This window comes from Copadichromis virginalis, linkage group LG7 (genome assembly GCF_057382275.1).
Source record: "Copadichromis virginalis isolate Kocher_CV1m ecotype Utaka linkage group LG7, C_Virginalis_male_GT1.1, whole genome shotgun sequence".
Taxonomy (NCBI): domain Eukaryota; kingdom Metazoa; phylum Chordata; class Actinopteri; order Cichliformes; family Cichlidae; genus Copadichromis; species Copadichromis virginalis.
Window position 1 is genome coordinate 35,860,616 of NC_140624.1, and position 27,183 is coordinate 35,887,798.

Genomic DNA, 27,183 nt, shown 5'->3' on the forward strand with positions numbered 1-27,183 from the left:
ACATGCACATAAATACACAGAGGGTTAATGAGGGAAGTGGGAGCACACGGGGAACACAGCTGACACAGATAATCATAAGGAGACAGGGCAGGAGTGAACACAACATGACGCATACTGACGAGAGACTGTCAAAGTAAAACAGGAAGTACACAGAGGTTCAGACAGGAGGAGAGAGAGCACAGACATAACGGGCTGGGGAAAACATTAAATGAAACACGAGGGGAAACGAGGGCTCATAGATACAAGAGGGGCACACGGGGTAATCAAATAAGGAACATCTTTAACAGAAGCTAGGAACCACGGCATACGGAACAAAATACAAAAATACAAGAAAACTAAGAATGCTGGGCCAACATGGCCCAGGACCATGACAAGATGTCTGTTACCCACCCGCTCGACAGCTGACCGGGAGGTCAGGCCCACTAGAGCTGGTGAGAACAGCGAACTCCCAGCACATCGTTTTCAGATACCCCCCCCGGCACACGGTCTTTCGCTACTCAGGTTAAACATGATATATAAGTCACTTAGATAACTTAAAAATGTTATTGTTTGGCTTTTTTCAGTGTTTTATTTGTTCCTGAGTAAATGGGTTTGGCTGAGATTAAAGTTACAGTTTGTACACAGCTGAATAAACGTCAAGCAGAAAACTGATTAAACAGAAGTGTGAGATGGTCGAGATTTTACTCCAGTCTTCTCTTATGTTTTAAGGAGCAAAGAGCAGACGGCTGACTTTATTAAACTCTACCGAGACAATCTGCAAATTTGACTAAAAGTTTATTAAACTATCATCTTGTCTTTATTTTTAGTTAGCACATACCTTAAACACGTCAAGCTGTGAGCTAATGATAGTTATATAAGAGCAGATGCATGCTGGTGCAATAAGCTGTACGTTTTACATCCTTGTATGATCTGATTAGTCGACTAATCGGAAAAAATAATTGGTGACTAGTCGACTCAAAATAGTCATTTGAGGCAGCCCTAGTTTGGACCTTGGACTGCTGCAGCATGCCTCACATTTGACTCTAGAACATTTTGGTATACCGAAGAGTTCATGATCGACTCAAAATCAAGACTGTGAAATAAGGCCTGATCGTCACTCTACCACCCTCATGCTTGAGAGTTTTGTTTTTGTGCTGATATGCTTTGTTTGGTTTTGGCTAAACATAGACAAACATCTGCACTTTGGTCTTGTCTGTCCAAACAGCATTGTTCTAGGAGTTTGTGCTTTGTTTAGATGCATCTTTGCAGACCTAAGCTGTGCTGCTATGTTCTATTTAGAGAGAAGAGGTGTTTCCCTGGCAACCCTTCCAAAAGAGCCATACTCGTTCAGTCTGTTTCTAGTCGTACTGTCAGCATTTAACAGTGAGATGTAGCTCTTGGGTTTTTTGCACTCTCTCTGACCATTGCACAGCCTGACCTCTGGGTGATTTTGGTGGGCAGATTGACAACTGTCATAAAATGCCGTCCACTCGTGAATAATCTTTCCTTCTATAAAATGATGGACTTCAGAAATTGCCATGTAACCCATCCAGGATTGGTGGGCAGCAGTATTTGCTTTCATCAATCTAGATCATTACTGATGTTTTTCCTTCTCGACATTGTGTTAACACACACCCGAGTGCTTTGGGCCAAAAAACTGCCAAAACATGTGCTTTTATAGATTTTGTCACATTTTTTGATTTGTTGATTTGCTACTTCTGCTCTTAATTCCTCTGGAATTGTGTGCTTAGTTTGTGACACACTGCTTCTGCATTTCATTTTTATTTATTTATTTATTTATTTGTGTTAAATAGATGATAACATGCAACCCTTGATAAGTTGCAGAAGACCTGAATGTTTAAGTCAGTGTTGATCCACTTTCTATTATGACTTATTCCTATAGAAGGCAGACTGTAAATTGGCAAGTGCAGCAACAAAAGGCTTACACTCTTCTTTTGGTGCATTTATTTAGATGCCAAGGACACTGTGTATCGATTAATAGAACAATACCTGCAGATTTATGGATGTTTTTTAAAGAAAGCTAACTTAAAAGAGCTCTTTTAAATGACATATAATACAGTGACTAACCCCAAACTACAGAGAGCTTCTGCTAAAGTAACTAAACAGAAAGGTAAAAATAAGTATATGATTTTAAAATTACTAATGTGTTTATTGGGGAAAAACAGGCAACTGCTTAAAATAAGCTGACAGAAAGCTGCTTACATATCTCACATTTAATTTTTTCCAAGCATATTGAACAGAAACATAATTTTTGTTTCATCCAGAATTAGGTATTACATTGGTGTTGTGTCCTTGTTTTTCTGTTCTTATGTGTGCAGCTGCTTTTCCACAGAATAAGATAATTATCTGTGGAGAAATATTTTCCTTTGGCTGTTTTTAGTCTTTATAATCCCCTTCTGTTTCTGTTTTTAAAAATGTACATGTTTATAGTTTCAGTAACCAGAGATAGGAAAATGGCCAACAGAAGTGTCGCTGCCACAGCAAAAACGTTCCTAGAAATGAATGCCATATAATGTTTGAAACAGGATTACAAGTTAAAGTCGTGATCTGCGTAGTTGTCTGTGAGCTCTAAACTCTAAAACCTCTTATTAAAAACTTGGTTTAGGGACTCGTAAGGTTTTAGTTTTGCTAAGAAAGAATATAGTTAAAAACATTTGTCGATAATCATGACTTTTCTTGTAAATGTCTAGCTGGGACTTTACTTCCTGGTTAATTTTGGTATCAAACTTCTGTAGGTAGCCCTGTGTCATATGCACAGTCCTTTGTGGTGAGTTTTCTGCTTTCATACCTGAATCGAGTGACACCTCATATATTGTTGAGTACAGCCTGGAAGTGTAAACAATGCACATTAAGGAGGCCTGTTTCGTTAATTTCCAGCTTATTTCTTAAATGTTGAAAACCACATTTCAAAATATCGCCTTTTAATCTTATACTGGGTCTGTATGCTGTATGCTCACAGCTAGAGCTGTGCATCTGAGATGAGTATATTAAGAATATCCAGTTTCATTTGCATCATACAGAGCTAAGAGAGAAAAAAGTCCAGTCTGCAGCCAAGCATTTAAAGCAGTCTGAAATCTGAATCATTTGTCCATGTGCTGATCTCATTTTTAAAAACCTTTGTCCATGTTCAATGCAAGTCTCCACCTCTATAATCATACTAACGCAACATAAAATAGGTAAAAGCGCAACTACCCCTCTCTAAGATGGTGCATCTGTGCAAAACCATTCTTTTCTTTTTAAAGATATTAGTCTTGCCACACATTCTGATGTTCAGTCTTGATAAAAGTCTACTGGTACTATGATTCAAATTAAATCACAGATAGTTTTGTTTTGGGGGTTTTTTAGTAAAAGAAGCTTTCTGTATGTGGAATCACTGGTTAATTGGGTAGGTGAGCCTTAAAAATAATTTTTCAAGTATTTTGATTGTCATAAGTTTAAAGAGGAAACACTTCATCAATGATTAGAGTCATAGAGCATAAAAAATGGATGGCTTGCACTTGACAGAAGTGGACTGCACTTGAGGCTTGGCGCCAGGATAGAGTGGATGAGGGGGCAGTTAAAAATGGTGAGAGGGTGAATCTTTTTGTACAGTAAAACAACACATCATGCTATTCCTGTTTCTGCTTTTTCCCTTGTATGTAAAAATATAGTGCCATTTTAACTATATGTGAGCAATTCCTGCACTTTTGCACTTACAGTTGTGGGTAGAAGTTAACATACCCTAAGCATAAACGTCATGGTAATTTAGGGTATTTAATGAATTCTTTGAAGTTTTGTTTTCCAATGGGAATGACTGTACAGCATTATTCTTTAATTACTTTAAAAAACAAAAACTGGGTGTATAAGACCCCTGCGTCACTCTGGTGACCTGTCCAGGGGTGTAACCTGTCTCTCCCTGGGAGCTGGGATAGGCTCCAGCTCCCTCGCAACCCTGACAAGAATAAGCGGAAGAGGATGGATGGATTGACAAGAGCCGTTTCTAAACAACTGCAGATTCCAAGATCATCAGTTCAAACAATTGTTTGAAAGTGCATGGTGTTTGAAATTATCACCATTTTACCAAGATATTAAAGAACTCCCAAACAGTCACCTTCTGATGAGAGGATGTTTTTCAGAACAACCCAGTAACCACGAATGCTCAAGCCTGCCATGAACTGGAAGTTTTAAATCACCATGGCCTGAGACTTTGCTGACCAAGGAAGAAGCCTCTGCTCCAAAATCGACACATTCAAGCTTGGCTGGAAGTTGTAGGTGCCCGCATGAACAAGCTGAATTCTTCCTGGTGAAAGGTTTTATGGCGAGTTGAGACAAAGATTTAGCTATTTGACCACAGTGACGAGACGTTTGGTGGACTAAAAGTTAGGCTTTCAAACCTAAGAACATTGTACCATTTTTCAAGCATGGCGGTGGTTGTGTCGTGCTCTGGTGCTGTTTTGCTGCCAGTGGTACTGGTACATTGCACAACACGGGTGGAATAATGAAGGAGGAAAACTACATCATTATTCTTTAACTTCACCTCAAATCAACCGCTAGACAGTTGAAACTTGGACACAGTTGGGTGTTCCAACAGGACATTGATCCCAAGCAAACAGGCTAATATTAAGCTTCTGGAATGGCCTTACCAAACTCCCAACATCAAATCTATTGAAATCTATTGTGGATTATCCTTAAAAGTCAAGTCTATGACAGGAAACCAGCTAATTTAAGATCTCCAGCATTTCAGCCAAGAATAGTGAAAGAAGAGAAATATGCTTCTTGTCATATTGATGGAGGTGCAGCTTGCTAAGGGACATTTAACCAAATACTAATGGGGGTGTATGCATATATTTGAACATGCATATATACTGTGTGTGGATTAGAGAAAATCCAGCATGAATTCAAATGTATGCATTCAGTTCTTTTTTTTTTCAGTTGTTAAAGACGTATGCTGTAAATCATTACACACTGGAAAAAGAGCAGTTAAAATAAATCATTAAAAGCCCCAAATTACCATGACATTCATGCCCATGATATGTGTATGTAAACCTATAACCAGAACTGTATTTCAGTGTGTAGGTAACAGTGACATGTTAACAGTGACCGTGAGTTTAATATTAACCATGCTCATTGCCTAATTTGTAATGTTTATACCTTAAAAAACAAGGCAAGTTAAGTGTGGTGAGAATACCAAATTTTAATAACGTTGTCATCTTTACTGTCTTGTCACTAGAGAAAAACACCTATAATCAGTGTTTTTTCTTGAATATAGATATTAAAGTGCCAGTAGTAGTATTTGTTGAGGTATTTAAGTCTAGACCAACTTGGTGGGTCTATGAAATGATATTGCACCCCATTGCGCCATGCCACCAGTTTGGTTATAATTACATCAGTACATCTGTGTTATGCAGTCTGGATACTGGATAAATCCATTTTTCTGTGTAATACAATGCAATAACAAACAGAATCACTTTGTATTTACATAGAAAAAATCGGACCAGTGTTTGCGATGTTATTCTAACATCTGTAAGTTTGGATGACGTCTGGTTTTGGTTTGAACACCGAAAAGAAGCTCCATAGATTCCAGTTCACGTAATGGATTTGTTTTGGGAACGATCCATGTCCTCCTATCAACAGGAGTTCTTTGTTGAAATGTGGTGGTACACAACAGAAAGTGCTCCTGCTGGTCTGATAACAAATGATCCGACTTTGTACACAGATCTGAACTTTTGGCCACACGTTTATATGTCACTGTGGTGCGGACGGATTATGTGATGGGAGTCTGGAGGAGTGGGTTATTAGTATGCTCACACATGATCAGCCTATCAGGTGCATCTCGCTGTGCTGCACTTCACTGCTGTCAAAGCTGCATCATTAAGATGTTTTTCCTGCTCTGCTTATCAGCTTGTTTTGAAAAAGAAGCAGTCTTCAAAAGAGTATATAAATATATGGATGGGTGAAGAAGAAATTCTTCTGTGAGGTTAGGGGAACTTCTCTTTTTAATTTTTTATGTTCTAAAACTTTTGTCTCAAGAGTCCAGAGAATATTTTTTTATCTTGGGGATAATCAAGATGGGTTTTCTTTTTTTTCTTTTTTCTTTTTTTTTTGGCAAATGTGGGGTTTTTGCCTTGGAACTCCTCCATGGATGCTATTTTTTCCCAGTTCACTCTATCTTATTGAATCATGAACACTGACCTTAATTGAGGCAATTGAGACCTGCCAGGCTTTAGATGTTATTCTTACCTCCTTTGACCTCTAGGATAAATCTTCTAGAAAGGGTCACCACTGTTCTAACGGTGGCCCACCGGAGTCCCAAAGGGTTTGCAACATTTTCCAGACTAATATATGTCAGTTACTTTGTTTTTCAACTGTTTCTTTAGATCATCACGTGGTGTGTTGCTTTTTGAGATGAGAAATTGAGTTCATTTATATATGTTATCAGGGGGTGATACTTTCTTTTTCACATAGGCCCAAGTTGAATAGTTTCCCCTTAATTAGTAAATTAAATCATCACTTAAAAGGTGCATTTTGAATTTACTCAGGTCAAATATGCAAGAAAAAGAAATCAGGAAGGGGGCAAATACTTTTTCACAGCACTCCACAAAGTGGGATAAACTAAGTCCAACTCTTTAACCGCAAACACAATAGAAATGCATGTCTGGAAGAAAATTGCTTCTTAATTTCTTAAACAGAAGTTGTAAATGTCAGAGGCAGGCTGAGTTTATAACAGCAGGCGTTGAAACTGTCAATCTGGCTGTCAATCCTCAGCCACGTAGCAGATATCAGAGCCTTCTGTGAGCGCCTAAATCCTCTTAACATAGCAGTAGTTTCCAAAATGACCATCAGCACACGCCAGGATTTAGCAAGTTAGATGATGCTAATTATTTACTAATGAAATGTGTTTCGCATGCAATATGATTTCCCAGTTGGCTTTTTAATGAGAAACCTGGTTATTTATATTTCTGTGTAGACGGCATTTAACACGGGTTTCTAATCATATGTGCAGTTGTGTTTAAATTACTTATACAAACCAAGAATATTCAGAAACCTGGATCAGGTGTTCAGATGTCACATTATTGATTCAAACCTGGATAAAATTTTATCCAGCTTTCTGGAAACATGTTAGATGCATAACACAAATAGGATACTCCAAAACTTCCACCATGTCATAGAATAGTGCATAATTACCTATTTTAAACTTTTATTTGGAGTGGAAAAAAAAAAGATTTTCCTTATTTTATAAAGAAAAAGATTTTTAACATCTGTAACTATTTTCTACATGACATTTTTAGACCAAATGTAGCTTTCCTTTGAAGGTCAGTCCTGTCCAGTGAAGCTATAAAAAAAACGCTTCATTTTTGGCCAACATCGTGTCTTAAGTTTGAAATATAAAATTTCATCCTACAAAATAAGGTTACTCATTAATCTATTTTAAGTTCAAGAGTTAACCTTTAAGAAGTTTCAAAAAGCCCCAGAGAGAAGATTTGATTAATTAGTTTTTACATCTAAGATCTTCTTGAACAAAACAAGGGCTGCACTTGGATAAAATGTACCTGCTTTCTGGAACATGTTTTTCAGTTTGAATAATGTGTAGCCTGAACATCATGTCTGAAAATCGGCACACTTTTTTATTTGAGCTGGTTGGTCAGCCTCTCCTCCCAGAGTCCTTTTTTAACAAGTTGTGGTACATGCCATTTCACCAATTGATACAGCCAACTTAAGTTATGTCAGAGGTTACTTCTATAGCACATTTTCAACAATCTAACTTGACCAACGTGTTGTACAAGTTAAACAAAACAAACACTATACATAACTTTAGCCTGCATACAGTTAATGCTTCCTCTGAGAGCCACTTTGCAACCCACCTCCACTGCAGCTTCTTTTTACGCTGTGTTTTCCATAAGCAGCATCACGTCTGTTGCCATTGATCCTTCTTTTCCTGCATGATGAAGTATAGAGAGATTGTAGAACAAATCTCTGCTGCAAAATATAATTTACTGCAGATGAAAACAACTACAGTTGTTTGATTTAAGCAGTCCTGACCTAAGTATAATCAATATATGCCCTGCTGAAAACTATTCTGCTTATTCAGCAACATGCCATGAGACTCCAGATAATTATAAGGGTAATTACTAAGGAACGCCTCAATACATAAGAGAAGAAAGGGGTGGGGGGGGGGCTATATCACAGTTTGATAGTTCATTTGAATTCTAGGGTCAGCTTCTTCGGGTGTTTGGATGGATGTTATGATTATGGATTAGTTCCTCACAGTGGCAGTAATATTCTGAAGTCATGTTTTAACTAAACAGCCTTATTAAGGGGGTTCTTTGGCTCCACAGTTGAATTTCATTTAGCTTTATAAAACGCGAAGGTGCAAGTTAAGAAATGTGCAGAGTTACAGATGGTGGATAAGCACTCCTGATGTTGGTTAGCCGCACATGTGCCTGGATGTAGAGGACAGAGCATACAGAGATAAAATGAAGGGAAAGAAAGAAGGTGAGTGTAAAGAACGAATATATGGGAGATACACAAGGTGAGGATTAGAAAAAGACAAAGGAGAAAAGAAGAAATAGAAGAGGAGAAAATTAAACATAAAAAAAGGAAGGCAAGCAGACAGTGTGGGCTAGGGGAAAGTACAATGAAAGTCAGACTGCTAAAGTAATAAAAGAATCAGGAAATTAGTTGTTAAAAGCAGCCCATATAATCATGAGCAATACAAAGAAAGTTAGGGAAGCCAAACGGCCTAATTAAAGTTTAAGCATTTCCAATAAAGGTCTCAAACAGAGATAAATGTGATGTCTTTGGCGCACTCTTTCTGTCCGCTTGCGTGTTGGAAGAAGCTACAAATCATCTATAAACTTGAATCTATTTGAAGTCTGTATCTGGACGCTCTGACATTCTTCTAACCTCCAAGGGACTGAAGGAAATAGAAGGAAATCCAGGAGACCTGAAGAGATTGGAGACAGGCAGCCCACACTGTTTCTACCACTTCTCATATGATTGAGCAGCCCTGAATGCAGCTGTGATTGCGATACATCTCTGAGCCAGCATGGCCTGTAAGATGTGATGTGATATGACTACAGTTTTACTGCTGTGTCACTGATTGTGTTACATGATTCTGGGACATCTTAAAATAAAATAAAATACATAAAAAAAAGTCATAATTGCTAATATTGGATTCGAAGCTTTAAAAGTGTTCTAGGGTAAACTGATTTTAGACAAGAAGGTGGAATTTTATGTTAAAAGCCAACCCCTGCAGGCTTGGCTAGCACGTTACATCTGTAGTCACAGATATATACAAATTGTGGATAAGTAACATCCAAATACAAAACTATAATCTTACTCATCAAAACTGGAGGACAGACTTGCAGATGGTTCTTTTTTGTATAATTAACTGCACAGAAAGCAAAAATAGTTGTAGTAGAAATGCTTCAAAAGGCTCCAGCAACAGAAACAACATTGAGAGGTCTGGTTTTAATTATTACGTTTTTACATGTAGACTTTTAGTGGCATAGATCATGTTAAAATATAGTAATTTATAGTTTTATTAACTAATATTTACTAGACCTTCACTAAAACTCCAAGAGTGACAGTCGTCTTTGTCAACAGGAGCAGCTTTCAGTGATGGTTATCAGTGTTTTGCCAGTATTTTGAGTATTTTCTAACTGAAAAAGAAATTTTAGACACAGTGTGACTTTGAGCTATAGTTGCAAGAATCTTTAAATATGATTCAACAGCCGTTTAGAGAGAGAATGACCTGATATCTTAGAGTGAGCGACAGAAAAGGAAGTATTTAAGTGAAGGAAGTGCCAAAGGACCTGAGAAAGCTGCTTCCCTGTTCTCAATGTAGCTTTAGGGATCAGTGGTTTGTGGCTGCCACTTTATCCCTGTATCTCCCCTTTCTGTCCACCACCATTCAGAGCTGAGCTGTCTGACCTGGACTGTTCATCACAGAGCTCTGATAATGTCAGATGAATCTTTGACAATAGTCCTGATCGAACAGCTCTAGTAGGACATTTCAGAGGTAGTGTAATGGTCTCTCTCCTTGCCTCTTCTGTTTTCTGTCACTGCTCTGCAGCAGGTACATATTTGTACCACCCAGGACATGTTGAGGTTTGTAAAACCCTGCTGTGAAGTAACAAAGTTGTGCTGCGGATGCTATTTAAAGACTGGAACACACAGTATTAACTATCATGAGTGCCAAAGTCATGACACCCCAGTTTTGAAATCAACATCCTTTTTTACCCCTAATGCTAATGTAATTATAGCCCTAAAAATGAGACGCTCAAAAAAACAAAACAACTGTTGGACACATTTAGGTGCTCAATTACATCAGTACATATGAAGCCTGTCAATGCCACAGCTTGAAAAATGATTTGGGGGTCTTCTTATTGTTAATTTCGTTATTTTCTCCACTCTCAGATGACTTCAGGTACTGTAATATTGTATCATCCAGACTTTACTTGAAGTTAGTCATCACAGATTTTGAAGTATGGATAATTTGGATAATTGTCCTGTTACAGCAGCACACCTGTCGTTAGACAGGTTTTACTGAAATCCATCTGTATCATACCACTGGCTGCTATTCTGCCAAAGCTGAGTATTTTAATCTCCAGTCTCAACAGCTGGTAAGGCATTCTTATCATCAGATGAACTTCTGCATTTGAACTTCATCCGTTATGCAGATGTTTCTTTGTAGACTTCAGAAAAGGGCTTTTGTAATTAGATTTTGGGTAAGGTTTCTTTCTGATTACTGTTACTTGTTGAGCTTCTTTGTACACCAACACCACACAGTAAAACGCTGCACTGCCGCTCCTGTGCCAGCTCAGGTCAATGTCATTGCCATGTCCTGGGTTATGGCAAGCTAGTCTCCAAGCAGATAAGCCAGCAACTTCTACCACTGCCTGAACTTCCTAAAATAGGCTTCGCCCCAAAACGGGGCAGTACACTATGGCACCATTAACTTCATGTGTCATAGTGAGACCCAGATGGCATCTGACAAAATGGTAGCGTTTTGGGGGTTTTGCGAATGGTTCTTCGTCTTACAACTCTTGTCCTTCATATCTTCTCGTAACTGCCATTTCTTAATGACAGGTTGGACAGTAGAAATTGCATACCAGAAACCCTTTTATATCTTTTTTTTTTATAGCTTTTCTCATTCTTGCAGCCATCAAAAGCATTGATTTTCAGTCACTTTCTCATAAAATGTCCATGTTTGCTGAGCATTACTGCAAAGTTTGAGGAGTCAGATGACTTCTTCAAGCGCTGGAAATGTCCTCAACCAGCGACTCTTAATGGTAACTTTTGCACAACTGTTACATTTTTTTACCTGCTCATGATATAAAAAGTAAAAAAGACACTTACATTTGAAGAAATGCTTTTTTGTCAGACTGCGTTTCTGTGATCAGAGTCACCTCGGAAAAGCAGAAAGAAAAGGAGCTGGGGACAGAGCCAGAATAGATTTTTTTGGGGAGCAATTAGTGTGAGCAGAGGAAGACAGAGGATATGATTCATCACTTACCACTTGCCAAATGATGCACTTTAATTAGCATTTAAATCTTTCTACAAATGGAGACTATACTCTCTTTTAAGAATTATTTGTAAAGCAACACAGAGGAGAGGGAGAATAATTGTTAGTGGTCCTGTAATTTTCTGGTTTAATCTTTTTACCGCTGGTCTGTTAAACACTCTGTCATGCATTACAGTACACATTTACTTGTTTAATTGTTGCATGTTACATTGCAGAACTTATCTGCTACATGACTAATGCGTTGCACTCTCCGGTGACAGTCACATTACTGCACTGGAATAATATGGCACACTGCAGGTCCACAGCCATTATGAAGCAAATTGCTCGAGTGATTACGGTCAGCATTCATCTCTTGTTCAAAGGTTTCTAACTGTTTTTGATATGTGGATGGGCAAGATGGCGGAAGGCAGGGTTGAAATTCTCTTTGAATGGTGCATATTCCTCCATTCCAAACTTTCACAGCTTCAACAAACAGTATAATCACTGTAATCCTGCCCTGCAAATTAAATCAGTGAATTTCCTCAGTTTTCTTAGTTTTACGAGTGTAAAACTTCAAATTTGATCAAGCTTGCTTTACATTTTTATTTATGATTCTTGGACTTGGACTGCTTGAATAACTAGTCATGATAATAATCCTTGCATTTTATAATTGGCATTCCTGCAACAAGTGACAATACCTTATTTGATTCTCCAAAGGTATTGTGATTATCAGAAAATCAGATGAATTAACCCTGTATTCATCCAAACAGTAAATAAAACTGGCAAGATCATTTTCTCCTGTGGAGCCCCAACATAGTCAGCACTGACTCAAAATAAACTAGAGCGCATGTGCACGGTGACACAGAAACATTTAAGCAGGTGGAAACGTCTCTCTGCTTTTTAAAATAGTTTTAGGACGAGCATCGCAGAGATTCCTGCAGACTGTCTAACTTGCAAAAATATATTTATTTGCAACATTTCTGTACTAGAACTTCGTCAGGCTGCGTATAGACAATGTGCACTCTACAATTTATTCACATCTATGTACCCAATGCAGCTTGATGTTTGTCTATTTGTACTTTGGACTGTGGTTGGTGTTAATTTAATTTTTTCAATAATTAGATTAGATAAAACTTCATTAATCCCTCGGGTGGGTTCCTCCGGGAAATTCGGTAAATGTTGATTTTTATGTCTGTTTAAAAGATTCATTTTATTTTTACATGGTGTAATGCAGTGGTTCTCAAACTAGGCAACAGGCCCCATGCTGGGGCACAAAAAATGTTGCAGGCGAGGCGTGAATGATGAGGGAAAATCACAGTCAAGGTAAACTGGATGAATGAGATTTTTATCGTCCAATTAAATAAGACTTTGCTGGCACTGTCATGCTGACCTTAACCTTAAGTATTCATTTAATATTTATCCACTCATTCATACATAAATGAATGGATAATAACCAAAAAGTCCTCTTTTTACTGAAACACTGACCTGTGAATCATTCAAGCATTAAAAAAGGCACCAAACACAAGGGTTTAAATGGTGTTCTGTCTATAAATAAGAGACAACTTAAACAAAGAACCAGTTTTAAATTGTATCTTTGGACACTTTGTTTACTAGCAGCTGGTTGCAAAGGGACATCATTTGTTCCCATTTCTTTAGCTGAACTATGAGGAATGCCAACGATAACTCGGTTTGACAGGCATAAAATAGTATTTTTGCACCAACAAGGTGATTCTTAAAGAGCTATTAGCTGAAAACTTGGCATATCTTGGCATGCTGTGTAGTGACCTTGTGTCAAACTCGACAAACTAGACTGGAAACTGGACAAGCGGGAGATAAAAAAAACAAAACAATCTACTCCAGATGAACAGTATCTGAAAGTCATGTCCTGTAGAAATAGGAAAGAGAGATGTACCTGGTCCTTTGGTTGATCTATCAACTGTTTATTGAAGCCTCATCATGGCGTCAGTGGAAGGATGGCTGTCAAGAAGCCATTGTTAAGGAAGGGAAACAGAAAGAAAAGTCTGAGGTTAGACAAAGTGCTCAAGAACTGGACTAAAAATCATCATCAACAGGAGTGATGAAATTTGATATCAGTGGTTCAAATTGTGTACGGAAGAGGTCAGGAGAGAGGTGCAACAGTAAGTGTCTACTGTCATTTGTAAAACATGGTGGAGGCTCTGTTGTGGTTATTGGCTTCATTTCAGTCAGTTGTGTTGGGGATCTTGTCAGAATTGAGGAAAAAGTACCATCAAATTTTGATCCACCATACAATGCTGTCTGGAAAATATCAGATTAACAACATCTTAGGTTTTTAGAATGACAATGATCCCAATGCAGTGAAGCGCACCTGAATAGAAAATCATAAAATGAACGACTAACAGTCATGGACTGGCCTCCCAGAGCCTGAGTCACAACATTATTGAAGCACTGCGGGATCATCTTGACAGAGAACAGAACAAAAGGCACCCTTGTGTACTCTATTTCCATTGGTGTCTGTTTCAGTGAATCATTGCACCTTTTTCCCTTTTGTAAAAAAAAATGAAGGGTGGCTAAAAAACTTTTACACAGTACTACATATATGGAAAGTTTATTATTAATATTGCAGTATTATTCTAATTGTTTTCACACTTTTACTACTACACTGAAGGTGTGGACAAGTGGACAAGCAAGCTACTACTAGACTTTCATTGCACACCGGAGAATTCTCCTTTGTTAAAAAGCATCCCGTCGTTCACACAGCATTTTAATGATTTCAGCATATATCACTCTTTATTACACACATTTCTTGGACAAGCTGTGAAAAGCTGTTAAAGTAATTTATGCCGAAATGCCACTGTAGTACTGACAGGTTGTTTACCTACATTTACCTCCCTTTAACAGTCCATCCAGGCACAAAAATAGCAGAGAAACATTTCACCGTGTGCGTGGCCCTGTCCAGCTGTTTGTTCACTTACAGGGGAAACCATTGTAAACATATAGAGTTTATAATTGGCAATGTTTCACTAAAGCTGTGTGCTGTGTTTTGCTGCAGTCAGTTGAACTACACGCCACCACCTGATTTGTTTTTGCCCCTTTATGCGAAGGCTGTGTTTTTGTTGTTATTAAAACAGCAGCAATGATTAGAAATAGAATTGCAAACACCACTGCTAGCGGTTGTTGCTTAATTGTCCAGAATCCGACGTCGCAATGACTCCTCTGATGTGAGGCAAGAGGTCGATCAGAAAAAATTAAGTGCTTGTAACACAGCCCATCTACTCTCAAATAGAAGCATAATGAGCGAGAGGAGGGGAGGATGGAGGAGCAAAATAATGAGGAGAGAGAGGGAGAGGAAGTGATACACGTCAGCTGCAGTTTCATGACAGCAGCAGCAAGTGGCTTAGATTTAACCACGTCTTTGTGCATGCGTGCTGATAACTGCTGCAGAGGATGTACACACAGAGAACATGCCTGTTTGTAAAACGATCAAAGATAAAGTCAAAAATAACCTGAGGGTATTCTTTTTTCTGAAATATTGATCGGTCTGTCCTGAGCCATTAGAATAATAGAGTTAGTTATAGGAAATTTAATGCTGTATCCTGGCATTCTCCAATTTATTTTTCTGTAATTAATGATGTGGTTTTGAGTGAAGGGTCATAAAACTTCATCAGTGTGTAATTAGAGTCATAATCAAAGTTGTATTAATTCATCAAACAGGTGTAAATAATGTGATTTTATTAACAGCTGCTGATACACAGCACGGCTCTAACAAACGAATTCATCAGTTACATACAGTGTTGAGCGGGCCTTATTTTTTCATATTTTCACACCTTCTGTATGCACATTTCCCCTGGTATACAGTACATGGCAGTACTTGAGAGGTTAGCTGAACAATTTGAACAAATTTTGCTCCCACAGCCATCTGGCACCAGAAATACTACACTCACCTAGTTTTACCTAGTTTTTCTAGGTACATCTTTCTAGTCCTAAGTTAGACTTCCTTTTGTCTTTTAAATTTATTTAATTCTTCATGGCATAGATTCAACAAGGAGCTGGAAACATTCCTCAGAGATTTGGAGTGGCTGCAGATTTGTCAGTTGCACACTCATGATCCACATCTCCCACTCCAGGACATGTAAAAGGTGCTGTATTGAATGGATCTAGTGAATGTGGAGGCCATTTGAATACAGTGAATTTACTGTTCAAGAAACCAGTTTGAGATGATTTGAGCTTTGTGACATTGCGTTCTATCCTGATGGAAGCAGCCATCAGAATATTTTTGTGATCCAGTCATAATGGGACAGATATGGTCAGCGACAATATTTGCGTACTGTAAGCTGTGGTGTTCAGACAAATCAAATCAAATCAAATCAAATCACTTTTTATTGTCACATCACATGTGCAGGCACACTGGCACAGCACATGCGAGTGAAATTCTTGTGTGCGAGCCCCACAAGCAACAGAGATGTGCAAACACAACAACACAAACGAGCAAAATACAAGAATGGCCAACCTGAAACTAATAAATATATGTACAATATATAATAGTGTATGCATTTCTGGATGTGTATACTAAATATTTTCCTACGTGTGTGTGTGTGTGTGTGTGTGTGTGTGTGTGTGTGTGTGTGTGTGTGTGTGTGTACACATTTTTACAAATTAAATAGTAAAAAAATAAAATAATAATAATAATAATAATAATAATAATAATAATAATAATAATAAAATATATAAAATATACAGAGTTGAATATGTGCAAAACAAGTGGCATTTATATACAGTGTGGAGTGCATAATGTTAAAGTTCCAGTAGTGAAGCTGAGGTGTCTATGACGTGTTCAGCAGTCTGATGGCCTGGTGGAAGAAGCTGTCTCTCAGTCTGCTGGTACGGGACCGGATGCTGCAGAACCTCCTTCCTGATGGAAGCAGTCTGAACAGTTTATGGCTGGGGTGACTGGAGTCCTTGATGATCCTCCCCGCTTTCCTCAGGCACCGCTTCCTGTAGATGTCTTGGAGGGAGGGAAGCTCACCTCCAATTATCCGTTCAGAGCACCGCACTACTCGCTGGAGAGCTTTGCAGTTGTAGGCGGTGCTGTTGCCATACCAGGTGGTGATGCATCCAGTGAGGATGCTCTCAATGGCACAGCGATAGAAGGTCCTGAGGATGCGGGGGCTCATGCCGAATCTTTTCAGTCTCCTGAGAAAGAAGAGGCGCTGCTGCGCCTTCTTCACTGTTTTGTTTGTGTGTACTGACCACGTAAGATCCTCAGCCAGGTGTACACCAAGGAACCGGAAGCTGCTCACTCTCTCCACAGCAGCGCCGTTGATGGTGATGGGGGTGTGTACTTCTCTGCACCTCCGGAAGTCCACTATCAACTCCTTTGTCTTTGCGACGTTGAGGGTGAGATGGTTGTCTTGACACCAGTGGGTCAGGGCGCTGACCTCCTCCCTGTAAGCCGTCTCATCACCGTTGGTGATAAGACCCACCACTGTAGTGTCGTCCGCAAACTTCACAATGATGTTGGAGCCGATGCTCAGTGGGTGCTAAGAGGAACAAAGTGTGCCAAGAAGATATTTCCCACATCATTACTCCACCGGCAGCAGGCTGAACTGCTGATACAAGGCAGAGTGAGTCCATGCTTTCATACTGTTTATGGCAAATTCTGACCCTACCAGAATGACACAGCAGACTCATCAGACCAGGCAACAATTCATCAAAATCTTCTGTTGACTAATTTTGGTGAGCCCATGTTAATTGCAGCCTCAGTCGTCTTCACGTTGTGTGATATGTTGAGCATTCAGAGATGCTCTTCTACATACCTTGGTTTTTACAACTGGTTGTTTAAGTTACTGTATAGCATGTATATACGTATGTATGTACTGTTTCAGCTTGAAGCAGTGTTGCCATGCTCCTCTGGCCTCTGACATCAATAATGCATTTTTGCTTAGAGAGCTGCTGCTCACTGGATATTGTCTCTTTTTCAGACCATTCTCTGTAAACCCTAGAGTGGTTACGTGGGAAAGTTCCAGCAGATCAGCAGTTTCTGAAATACTCAGATCAGACTGTCTGGCACCAACGACCATTCTGCATACAAAGTCTTTTAAATCACCTTTCTTCCCCATCTGATGCTAACTTTGCTTCAACAAATCACCTTGATCATGCCTAAATGCATTGAGTAGCTGCCATATGATTGGTTGATTAGATACTGGTATTAATAAGCAGTTGAACAGACTTCTAATTAAGTATTAATGTAATCATAACACTATTTCACTGATTGGTTAAGCGACCACCTGTTACTACCATAAACCCTATAAAAAACATGGATGTGGTCAAAGTGTAACCACAACTGTCGTCATATTGATATTTCAAAACACAGCAAATCAAGTGAGTAGCAGTACTGTGTGCTTATCCTCCGTTCTCACTCCTAATTTCCATGACGTTGTGTTCAGTAAGACTTGCACTCAGTGATTAAGCCCACGGTCTCACTGAGAAGAGTTTATTGAAGTTAGTGAAAAGGTAGTCGAAGGCTGTTTTCAACGCAGAGGCGTAAACCGGATTTATGTTTGCAACCAGTTGAGCATTAACAAGGATATAGTTTTAGTGCTTCTTCTATAGGGGGACTTTTTATTTGAAGAGGCCAAAAGTACACTTCCATCCACAGCCTCTTGATCCAGAAAATGAACAGTTGTATGTAGGTTGTTAAAAGAGACTGGCATGTTGGTCCTACACAGAGCCTGGTATGGTACATGATTTCCCTCTAAATGTAAAACTGAAGGAAGGGAAAATCCAATTCTTTTGACCACAAGTCCTCTATGTCTTTGTTCCTTCCATTATGTCCCCCCTTGGTTAGGAGACATACATCGAAAACATTTATGTCACTTAGATTCAGTTACTTTATGCTCCACTTTTGCAGTTGTACAATCATGAATGTGCCACCAAATGATCCATCAAACACACAAAAACACTCATGAGATGTAATGTTGCGAGTCCATTGGCAGAAATGAACGAAATGTTAAAAATAATGAAAACTGTCCACAGCAGTCACTCTTTGTGCTTCCTGGACTCTTTTTTTGATTTTCAGTGGCGGTGTTAGTTTAGCACTTCTCCCCTTTCATGGTGAACATGCTCACTTTCCTTAAGTCAACTTTTCCGAAAATCATCATTCTACCTATGCATAGCCTCAACATCGTCAGGCTTTACAGTGCTGGTTTTTGTGGTGGAATGAATACAAGATTGTCTGCATTGGGTGCATAATACCCTGGATAATTCACTTTGCATAGACAAATACCTACACAAACAGATACAATTACAATGCCATGAATTCTGCATAAGCATTAACTGATATACAACTACTCCAAACCATATTTAATATGGTTAATAGTGCTAAAGCTGTTAGCCACAGTATTAGTGTTTTCTTACTTTTACTCTAGTTTATTAATACAAATTCCCATTGAGGAAATTAGTAGCTTTTGACCCACCTTCTCATTAAAGGAGATTTTGTCACTGCAGCAGTCTTCATGTTAGTGGGCTGAATGGAGAAGCAGCAGAACGTGTTGACGATTTTAGTCAGAACTTTCCAGAGATTTGAGAGACAAATAGTGTGTACAGCTTCTTCTGTGCAGGCTGGCTCACCTTTATAAACTACGCCTCACAAACTCCCCTACTTTTACTTCGCAGCTCACTGAGCTCAATGAAGCTCTATGGAGACTACCCCCCGATGCTATTTTCATACACTGCACTGAAATACATCACTTTAGCACAGTGAGACCATAATACTTCCCAAGCATATATCTTTTAATTTATTTTTAATTCATTTTCTTAAATGTACTAGAAAGCCAGAGGGGGGTTAAAAAGTACAAAGCTTGTTTTTAGGTTAGTTTGATGTTATTGTACCTGCTAGTTCCTTTGCAAGAGTTGCATTTATACAAAACCCCTAAGCTTTGTTTGAGGCCCTGAGGTATAAAACCCTACCCTCACCACAGAAATGAACAGTTTTGGGTTTGTTTGTTTTTTCCAACAAGCTCAGGTGATAATGAACGTGTTCTCTCGAAGACTCCAAATAAGCCATGACAGTGTCGCAGTGATTCAACATGCATAAAACCACAAAATAAGTCATGATGATTTCTGTTTTATTGTGTCCCCAATGTGATATGTCATTCACACCTTCTAACATCCTGGGTGCAAACTTGCATGCATCAGAACTTTGATCAAAAACATTTAGAGCTTTTTTTAGCATCTTTTGTAAGCTTTGAATCTTAGACAAGAGTCCAAAATCTGTAGCTGTTCTGTGGCATTTACATCCACACTTTGACCGAGCCTTTTAAGAACATTTACAGACTTATCATGAGAACACCCCAGTGTTGTCTTGTCTATTTTCTTTATCTGAAAGGTAATCTTTGTGAGGATGTGTTCGCTCCAGAGCATCTTTTTTTTTAAATATTTCTTCCATAGATTCTCGGATTTTCTCAGATATGTTCACTGAAGAACATAATGTCATTGTATGCAATGGGAGGAAACTGAACACAATGGTACCGAGCAACAACAAAGTTTTGGCAGATTTAAAAGCAAAATTTAATGTGCTGGCGTCATCTTCAATGCTGTCCTGTTTTTACTACCTGAGAAAAGTTTGATGGGTGATCTGTGAGAGCTGTTTCACACAGAAATTGGTTGCTTATTAGCCAGGAGAAAGCAAAGGGCACTTGTGAGATGGTCTTCAGTGAAAATGAGTGAATGGAGCTAACGGCTACAATTTTTATGCCATTTTTTTTCAAGCCTGCAGAGAAATACATTGATAAGACTAGAATTTTTAAAGGATAAAATAAGCAAATCTCATTCAGTTTATCTTACAGGGAAGCTGACTTGTATATTTAAGCTAACGCTCCAGTCATTCTGGCTGTCTTTTAAGAACCACAAAACAGTTTAAGTGTGGAATTATGCACGCATTAGTGCCTGCTCTCAGACATGTATTGCCAGATAGACTCATCAAAGCCAAATAAAAAAAATTAAAAAAAAGTAAAACTCAGATTTGAGTCTTTGACTTTTAATAAATTTCCAAACTTTTCTAAAAACCTGTGTTTGGTTTGTCAGAAAGTTAACTTGAACCCAACAGAGTATGGAGACCACTGTTTTCTGGAGACAATAATATTCATATATATTTGTACAGGCACACTAAAGTGAGAACGGTGACAAGAGTTTTATGTCTTAGCTCGTTTTTAAATGTCTTCTACACATGTGTGCGGATAAGCTGTGTGAAATCCAAGTAAAACAAAGATGAATCGGGCTGAGTTCAGAGTAAACTGAGCTGCGCTGTTCTCAAACGCTTTAAGAACTCCAGCTAGATTCCTTTTAGTGGCTTTTTGTAAAGCAAACAGCTGGAACAAACAGCTTGTAATCTGTGTTAAGATCTGTCTTGTGTCCCTGAGGCTTCAGCTCAGTCTGACAGCTCAAATAAAAAGGGTTTGCAGTGGCATCAGCTCTTACTGCAGTGGTGCTTGTTAGCCTTCTTGATTGATTGCTTTTGCATACCTACGTGTGTCATTTCTATTAGCAAATTTAAATGACCTCACTAAAAATGATTAAACATGGTACTGCAGAAGCTTACAGAGACAGAGCTTTTTTTGTGCTTAGACATGGAGCGGTAGAGGTGGTACTGTGCATTAGTATTGCAGATATGCAGTTGGGTGAACTCGGGTTGTTGGAAAATACGCAAGAAACTGAAACATTGCAGATTCTGAATGTTTTTTTTTAGTCTGCGATCTGCATTGGTCGCTGCTCCAGCAGAATATTAAAAGGATTGTGAGGATTGGTTGGCTGACCACAATAAAATTTGAATGGGAAAAAAGGTAGAAAGTGACATTTGTAGACTTTAAAAATGCTAAACGCTACACAAAGTCTAAATGCCAGAACAAAGTAATTAAAAAGACAAGTGGCAGTGTCAGGGGGGAGTGCTGTGCTCATCCTCTGTGACTAATTTATAACATACTTGTGATGACAGTTATATTTAATAGAGTCACTATAAGGCAAACCACCAGAATTCATTTGTTCCTGTATACTTAGGAGACAAAGTATTATTTAATGTCCTGACCTGCTATTTTCTACAGATGTTGGGTGATATGTTAAGTTTCCAAGCACCCACTTTCAGTTTGACCGATTGTCAGTATATTAATAGAAGGTCATTTAGTTCACCAATCACACACCCTAACCCAATCTCCAAAAACGTTAGAGCACTTATGGAAATATGTGATGTCTTGATGAATCGAGCAGATATTTCAAGTTTACACAGCTACATTCTCGCATGAAAATATCTTAAAAGTTTTGTGACCCGGACAGAGAAATATTTCAAACTCCACCACTCTGTGTTCCTCTGCCACTGCCTCGTTTGAGTTTTGGACGAAATGGATTCTGGGATATTACATTTCGTCATTTCGAGCTGATTGGAGACCAGAACAGCCAATCAGATATTTTTGCATCCAAGTCTGTGATTGGCTGGTTTTGTGGCACAACTATAACGGTGTAGAGAGCGAGTTGAGCGCGAGCAACACATTGCGAGCAAGCGCAAATGCAAAAACTGAGCGAAAGTTGTGTGTGTATAATAGCAAACACTGAAATACACTTTTTTGCATGCAGCAATGAATTTTGTTCACTCAAATTCAGCTTTTCTTCGCTCAAAATAAATTTCTCATGCAACACTTGCACCCGCAAACTTTTTTTACGTGCGCTCAATTTTTTTTTAACGTGCGCTCAGAATATTGGCACAAAAATAACGCCATAGTATGTCGCTTCATGTGGGGGGCGTGTCGAACACTCCCAGTCTCTAGACCACTGGTCCCTTTATGGGATTTGTCAGTCGTTTTAGACCCCTTTGAGCCTATCGGGGCAGTGGGGTTAAAGTTTCTCTCTCTTAAAACCGCTCTGCTGTTGGCTCTAACCACAGCCAAGCGAGTTAGTGAATTACAGGCTCTGTCTATTCAATTCAATTAAATTTAAGAATTAAGAATCAGTTGGTTCTATCAATACAGTATTACATGTTAACAGGTTGAATATAATAATCATAGAGTAGACAGTGGTCCCTCATTTATTGCAGCAGGGGTTCTCAGAATAACTAGCCCCTCACCACGCACTTTGTACACTTTTTTTCCCCACACACATGAACATTGGTCACAGTTCTCACAATTGATTCTCAAAGTGCAAACCTTTGTAGATTGCAAAACGTAAAAGTATTATTATTCCGTGGTTTGTCTTCATCTGCCCGCCACTTTCGTGCGCCTTTTTCCCTCGGGGTGCAGGTGTCTATTTCCGAATGAGGGTCACAGTTATGGGTGTTTTTGTGCTGTTTTTTCTATTGGACGTGATGGTTATCAAAACCAAACGTGATAAATCTGGCAAGCGCAGGCGACACGACACGGAGCAGATTTGTCAATCAGGCTGCAGAATGCAATGCTGTATGGTGCAAAAAAAAAAAAATCTGCGAAAAAGCAAAGCAGTGACGGATGAGCGGGACCACTGTGTGCTGTTTATTAATAAACAATAAAATATATTCCTAAATGACAACATGCATAAAAGCAGAACGGTATTTGTACGTCAGTGGGAAAATAGCGGTGGCTTGCTAGCTTTTGTGCGGCTTCCCCGGGTCAGCGAAAACTTTCAAAAGAGAAATGAATGAACTTACCAGGTTGTCCGATCTCTTCACATATCTTCCTCCAAGCTCGGTCCTTTTTATTCCTGTCTCGGTACAGAAAGCAGCTGGTGTTGTACAGCTCCGGGTTGTTTGCTACGGCATTGATTAGCCTTCCCCTCCATTGAAGTATGAAAGGCTTTGGCTGGATCTGCCCCTTTGACCTAGGTCACAGTCACGTCACCAGGCTCCTGATTGGTTGTCGTGGCGTGATTTGACGCTGGAGTTCAGATTTTTCCAACTCGAGCGGTAGACGCGAAACGCGCGTATGCACAAAATGCAACACAAAAACTCACGCGCGTGGTTTTATTCGCGAGTCAAACGCGCCAGACGCGCTACACTGACGCGCGTTTCACGCGTTTTGGCGTTTTCGCGACGCAAATCTGCTTCCAAATTTTCACGGGACCCGCAATCGCGTGTCATCGCGCTTTTCCATTGACTTTACATGTAAACCTGACGCTCTATTCACGTCCATTGCGTTCGGTGTGAACACACCGTAAGGATCAGAGGTTGTCAGAGGGTTGCATACCAGTCTGTAGGCCTGTTTGACTGAGACCTAACATAAGCTACAACATGGCTAGCTTAGCAGTTTGTTAGACACAGGAACTGAGACTTCCCCATTGATCCGTTGTTTTGCAGTACTTCGCAACAACCATGTTTCCAGGTCTTCATTGTAATACATCTAATCATCAGGGTCTATGCTTGTCCTCCAGTCTAGTAAATCACTGCAAAAAGGATAGAGGAACTGTCTTGTGGTACTATACAGCAACTACACTAAATTTGAAAAACTAAAACAGAAACACAGAAAAATTGACACCAAGGCAAGATGTCTTTTTCAAATCGCCAACCTTACTTTTAATCTGTTGCTCAAGAATAATATAACAGGTTGAAATAGACCACTTTTTTACATTCATGTAGTGGTATTCAAACTGTATATTTTTAAGATAGTACTCATTAGAGCTGGGCGATATGAGATTTTTTCATATCACGATATGTTTTTTTCATTTCAGGCGATAACGATATCTATCACGATATAAGCCAAATAACTATATTTGTAAGATTTAAATGTTCCGTTGCTCACAAGTAAAATGTGAAATAATCAGCAGCTTGTTTTTATTTAAATATTTATTTCCCATAATAAGTTCAACAGGGTAGATGTACTTAAGGAACATGAGACTTTTTCAGATAAATAAAGGCAAATATTGCAAACTACACAAAAGGCAGCCGCTAAAGCGTTTAAGTTTCAAAATAAGACAAACGAAACAGACTAAATTGTCAATTCCACTTAGAAACAAAATATTAATTCTAAAAATAAATCTTAGTTTGTGTTACAGAAGAACAGACAAAACTGACTAACTTTTGTCAATATCAAATAAACTGAGAACTAAAAGGAAATTCTCAATCTCTCCTTGTTGTATAGCTGAGCTTTTCAAACAGTTTTAACAGTTACTTTAGTCTGACAAAAGCCGAATGACGAATTAGCGCTTCCAGTCAGAGACTGAGGCTACGTCCACACGTACACGGGTATTTTTGAAAACGGAGATTTTCCATTTTCGTTTTAAAAAATAATCCCGTCCACACATAAAGGCAGAAATGAAGGAAAACGCTGCTATGAACATGCCAAAGCAGCAGGTGGCGCTAGATTCCTAACCGTGCCTAAATGTTGGCCAATCAGAAGTCTAGAAGCCTCGGTGGGAAAAAGTAAACAAAGCTGGGGCATAGAAGCAGAACCGAGTCGTATGTGTGGAGGGACAGTAACTGTGTGTATATGTAAGCATTTAAACACTGCAGAGAGTAGAATTAACAGTAACAGTATTGTAGAAATTCATTTCACCGAAACAATAACGTGGCGCACAGTGTGACGCATGCACCAGTTTATTGTATTTCCAGACTTGCTTTCGGCACAATTTACAGTGCACGCTACTCTATTTTTGTCAGACTTGAAATAGCCGAAATACCTTCACACTACGGAACTTCTATGGCTCTTCCGTTTGACAATCTCTCCGGCATTGGAACCATCATCTGTTTTCTCTTCGGTCACGCTCGGTTGATTTTTCTAGTCGGCACACTCATTTCCTCCATTACGCGCTGGCTCCATTACCCGCTGGCTGCTTCCCAAACAAACACACGTGCGGCTTGGCACTTGTGCTGTACGTAACAAGTCACACGACGTGACGCTGCGGCCGTGACGCTGCGGCTCTGCGCTACTTAATTTGGATTGGCTAACCTTTTTTTTTTTTTTTTTTTTTTTTTTGAGGACAAGAGCGGCGAGGTCTATCGCGATAGCTTAATTTCTCTATCGAGTAAAAGTTATATCGCGATACATATCGTTATCGTTCTATCGCCCAGCTCTAGTACTCATTGCCCATATTCAGTAGCCCAACCTTGGGAGCAAGTTTTCATCTGTACATACATATGTAAATATGTAAATGCCATAACTGTAGAAATAAAGAGATGCTGTTTGAGGCAGTCCTGGAGGTTCATCTTTACCCAGCACTGAAATAAAACACACCTTGGAGGGTTAAAGCTACAATATATCAGCTCATTACAGGAGACAGAAGGTACGATCCAAGGTGGTGTTTAGTATGGACATCATTATTCTCCTTCTGCCGCTGCCTCCAGGCTCAGCTCTTTGATAGAAAGTGAAATTACATATGAAAACTTTTTCAATTACATATTGAACAGTTCTGGTCCTCAACCTGTCAGTGAGCAGGGAGTTCTTTAATCTTTGTGTAATTATTTCTGTTCACCGCCCAATCTGAAAGAGCCCAAACTTTTAACAAGAAACCTGTAACCTAATTTTCTAATTCTCATCCATTACACACCTTATACTTCATATACACCTCCAACACCTCCATCCACTGTTACCTTTCTTTGACCTTTGACCTGTCAACCTGTGCATGTGACAGTCTCTGCCTGCTCCACCCTCAACGCCTTGCTCAGTCCCCTCCGCCACTCCTGTCTCTTCCCCTCCCCCCACTCAGGTTGGTGACCAGATCTTGGAGGTGAATGGCCGCAGTTTCCTGAGCATCCCGCACGATGAGGCCGTCAGAGTCCTGAAGTCATCACGCCATCTGATGATGACAGTGAAAGACGTAGGCCGCCTGCCGCACACCAGGACGGTGGTGGGTGAGACCAAGTGGATCGCCAGCTCACAGATTGCAGAGAGCTCTGCCAATAGCAGCGTGGCAAGGTAAGTCCTGACAGTCCCAAAATTATATGATGGTTTTGAAAAAGATGACTTTCTGATACTGCATGAAATATTAAACAGCCCTTTTATACTCATTTCCAGATTCCAGCTATTTTTATTCTTGCAATATAGTAAAGTAGATTTACATGAGTCAGCTAAAAAAAAATCCTCAATCATCTTGGGATTTGCAGCCCTTCAGTTCGCATACTGTCAAAAACAAGCAATTTTAGCCCTTTTCCCCTTAAAGCTATCCTCCCTATAAGCTGACTTTTTGCCTAGTTGTGTCCTTTTTGACCGAATCGTTTCTGGAATCCAAATTGGGATTCATTCCACAGAAGAGGATCAAGGCTCTACTAGGCATTCTACTTTAAGAAAATCTGTTGGCATAATATCATCACAACGAGCCAAAAGGACCCAATGAGCAGACTCACAAAAAATGAAAACAGTGAAAGGATTTTATGTAGAGTTAAACAAAAACTTAAAATAATGAATCGCTACTGGTACAGATTTAGCGGGGTGATCTGAAAGAGGGTGAAAACCAGCGTTAGAAATAAAGAAGTGGCTGTAACTACTTAGCACATCTAGAGACTGAAATCCTTGTCCATTCTTCTTTGCAAAACAGCTCAGTCAGATTAGATGGACAGCATTTGTGAACAGCAGTTTTCAGATCTTGCCACAGATTCTCGATTGGATTTAGATCTGGACTTTGACTGGGCCATTCGAACACGTGGATATGTTTTGGTTTAAACCACTGCATTGTTGCCCTGGCTTTATGTTTAGGGTCGTTGTCCTGCTGGAAGCTGAACCTCCGCCCCAGTCTCAAATCTTTTGCAGACTCCAAGAGGTTTTCTTCCAAGA

The 27,183-nt window shown here is 39.3% G+C and overlaps 1 protein-coding gene across 3 annotated transcripts in view; it reads left to right on the top strand.

Moving 5' to 3' along the window:
- Positions 1–27,183, top strand: part of whrna (whirlin a) — a 232,799-nt gene that overhangs the window by 141,602 nt on the left and 64,014 nt on the right. For all 3 annotated transcript variants that reach the window (XR_014921375.1, XM_085463204.1, XM_085463205.1), the window contains exon 4: positions 26,120–26,328. Coding sequence is in view for 2 of the 3 variants with exons in the window: in XM_085463204.1 (XP_085319330.1) it covers positions 26,120–26,328 (209 nt within the window). In the remaining variant the exon portion in view is untranslated. The remainder of the gene's footprint in view (positions 1–26,119; positions 26,329–27,183) is intronic.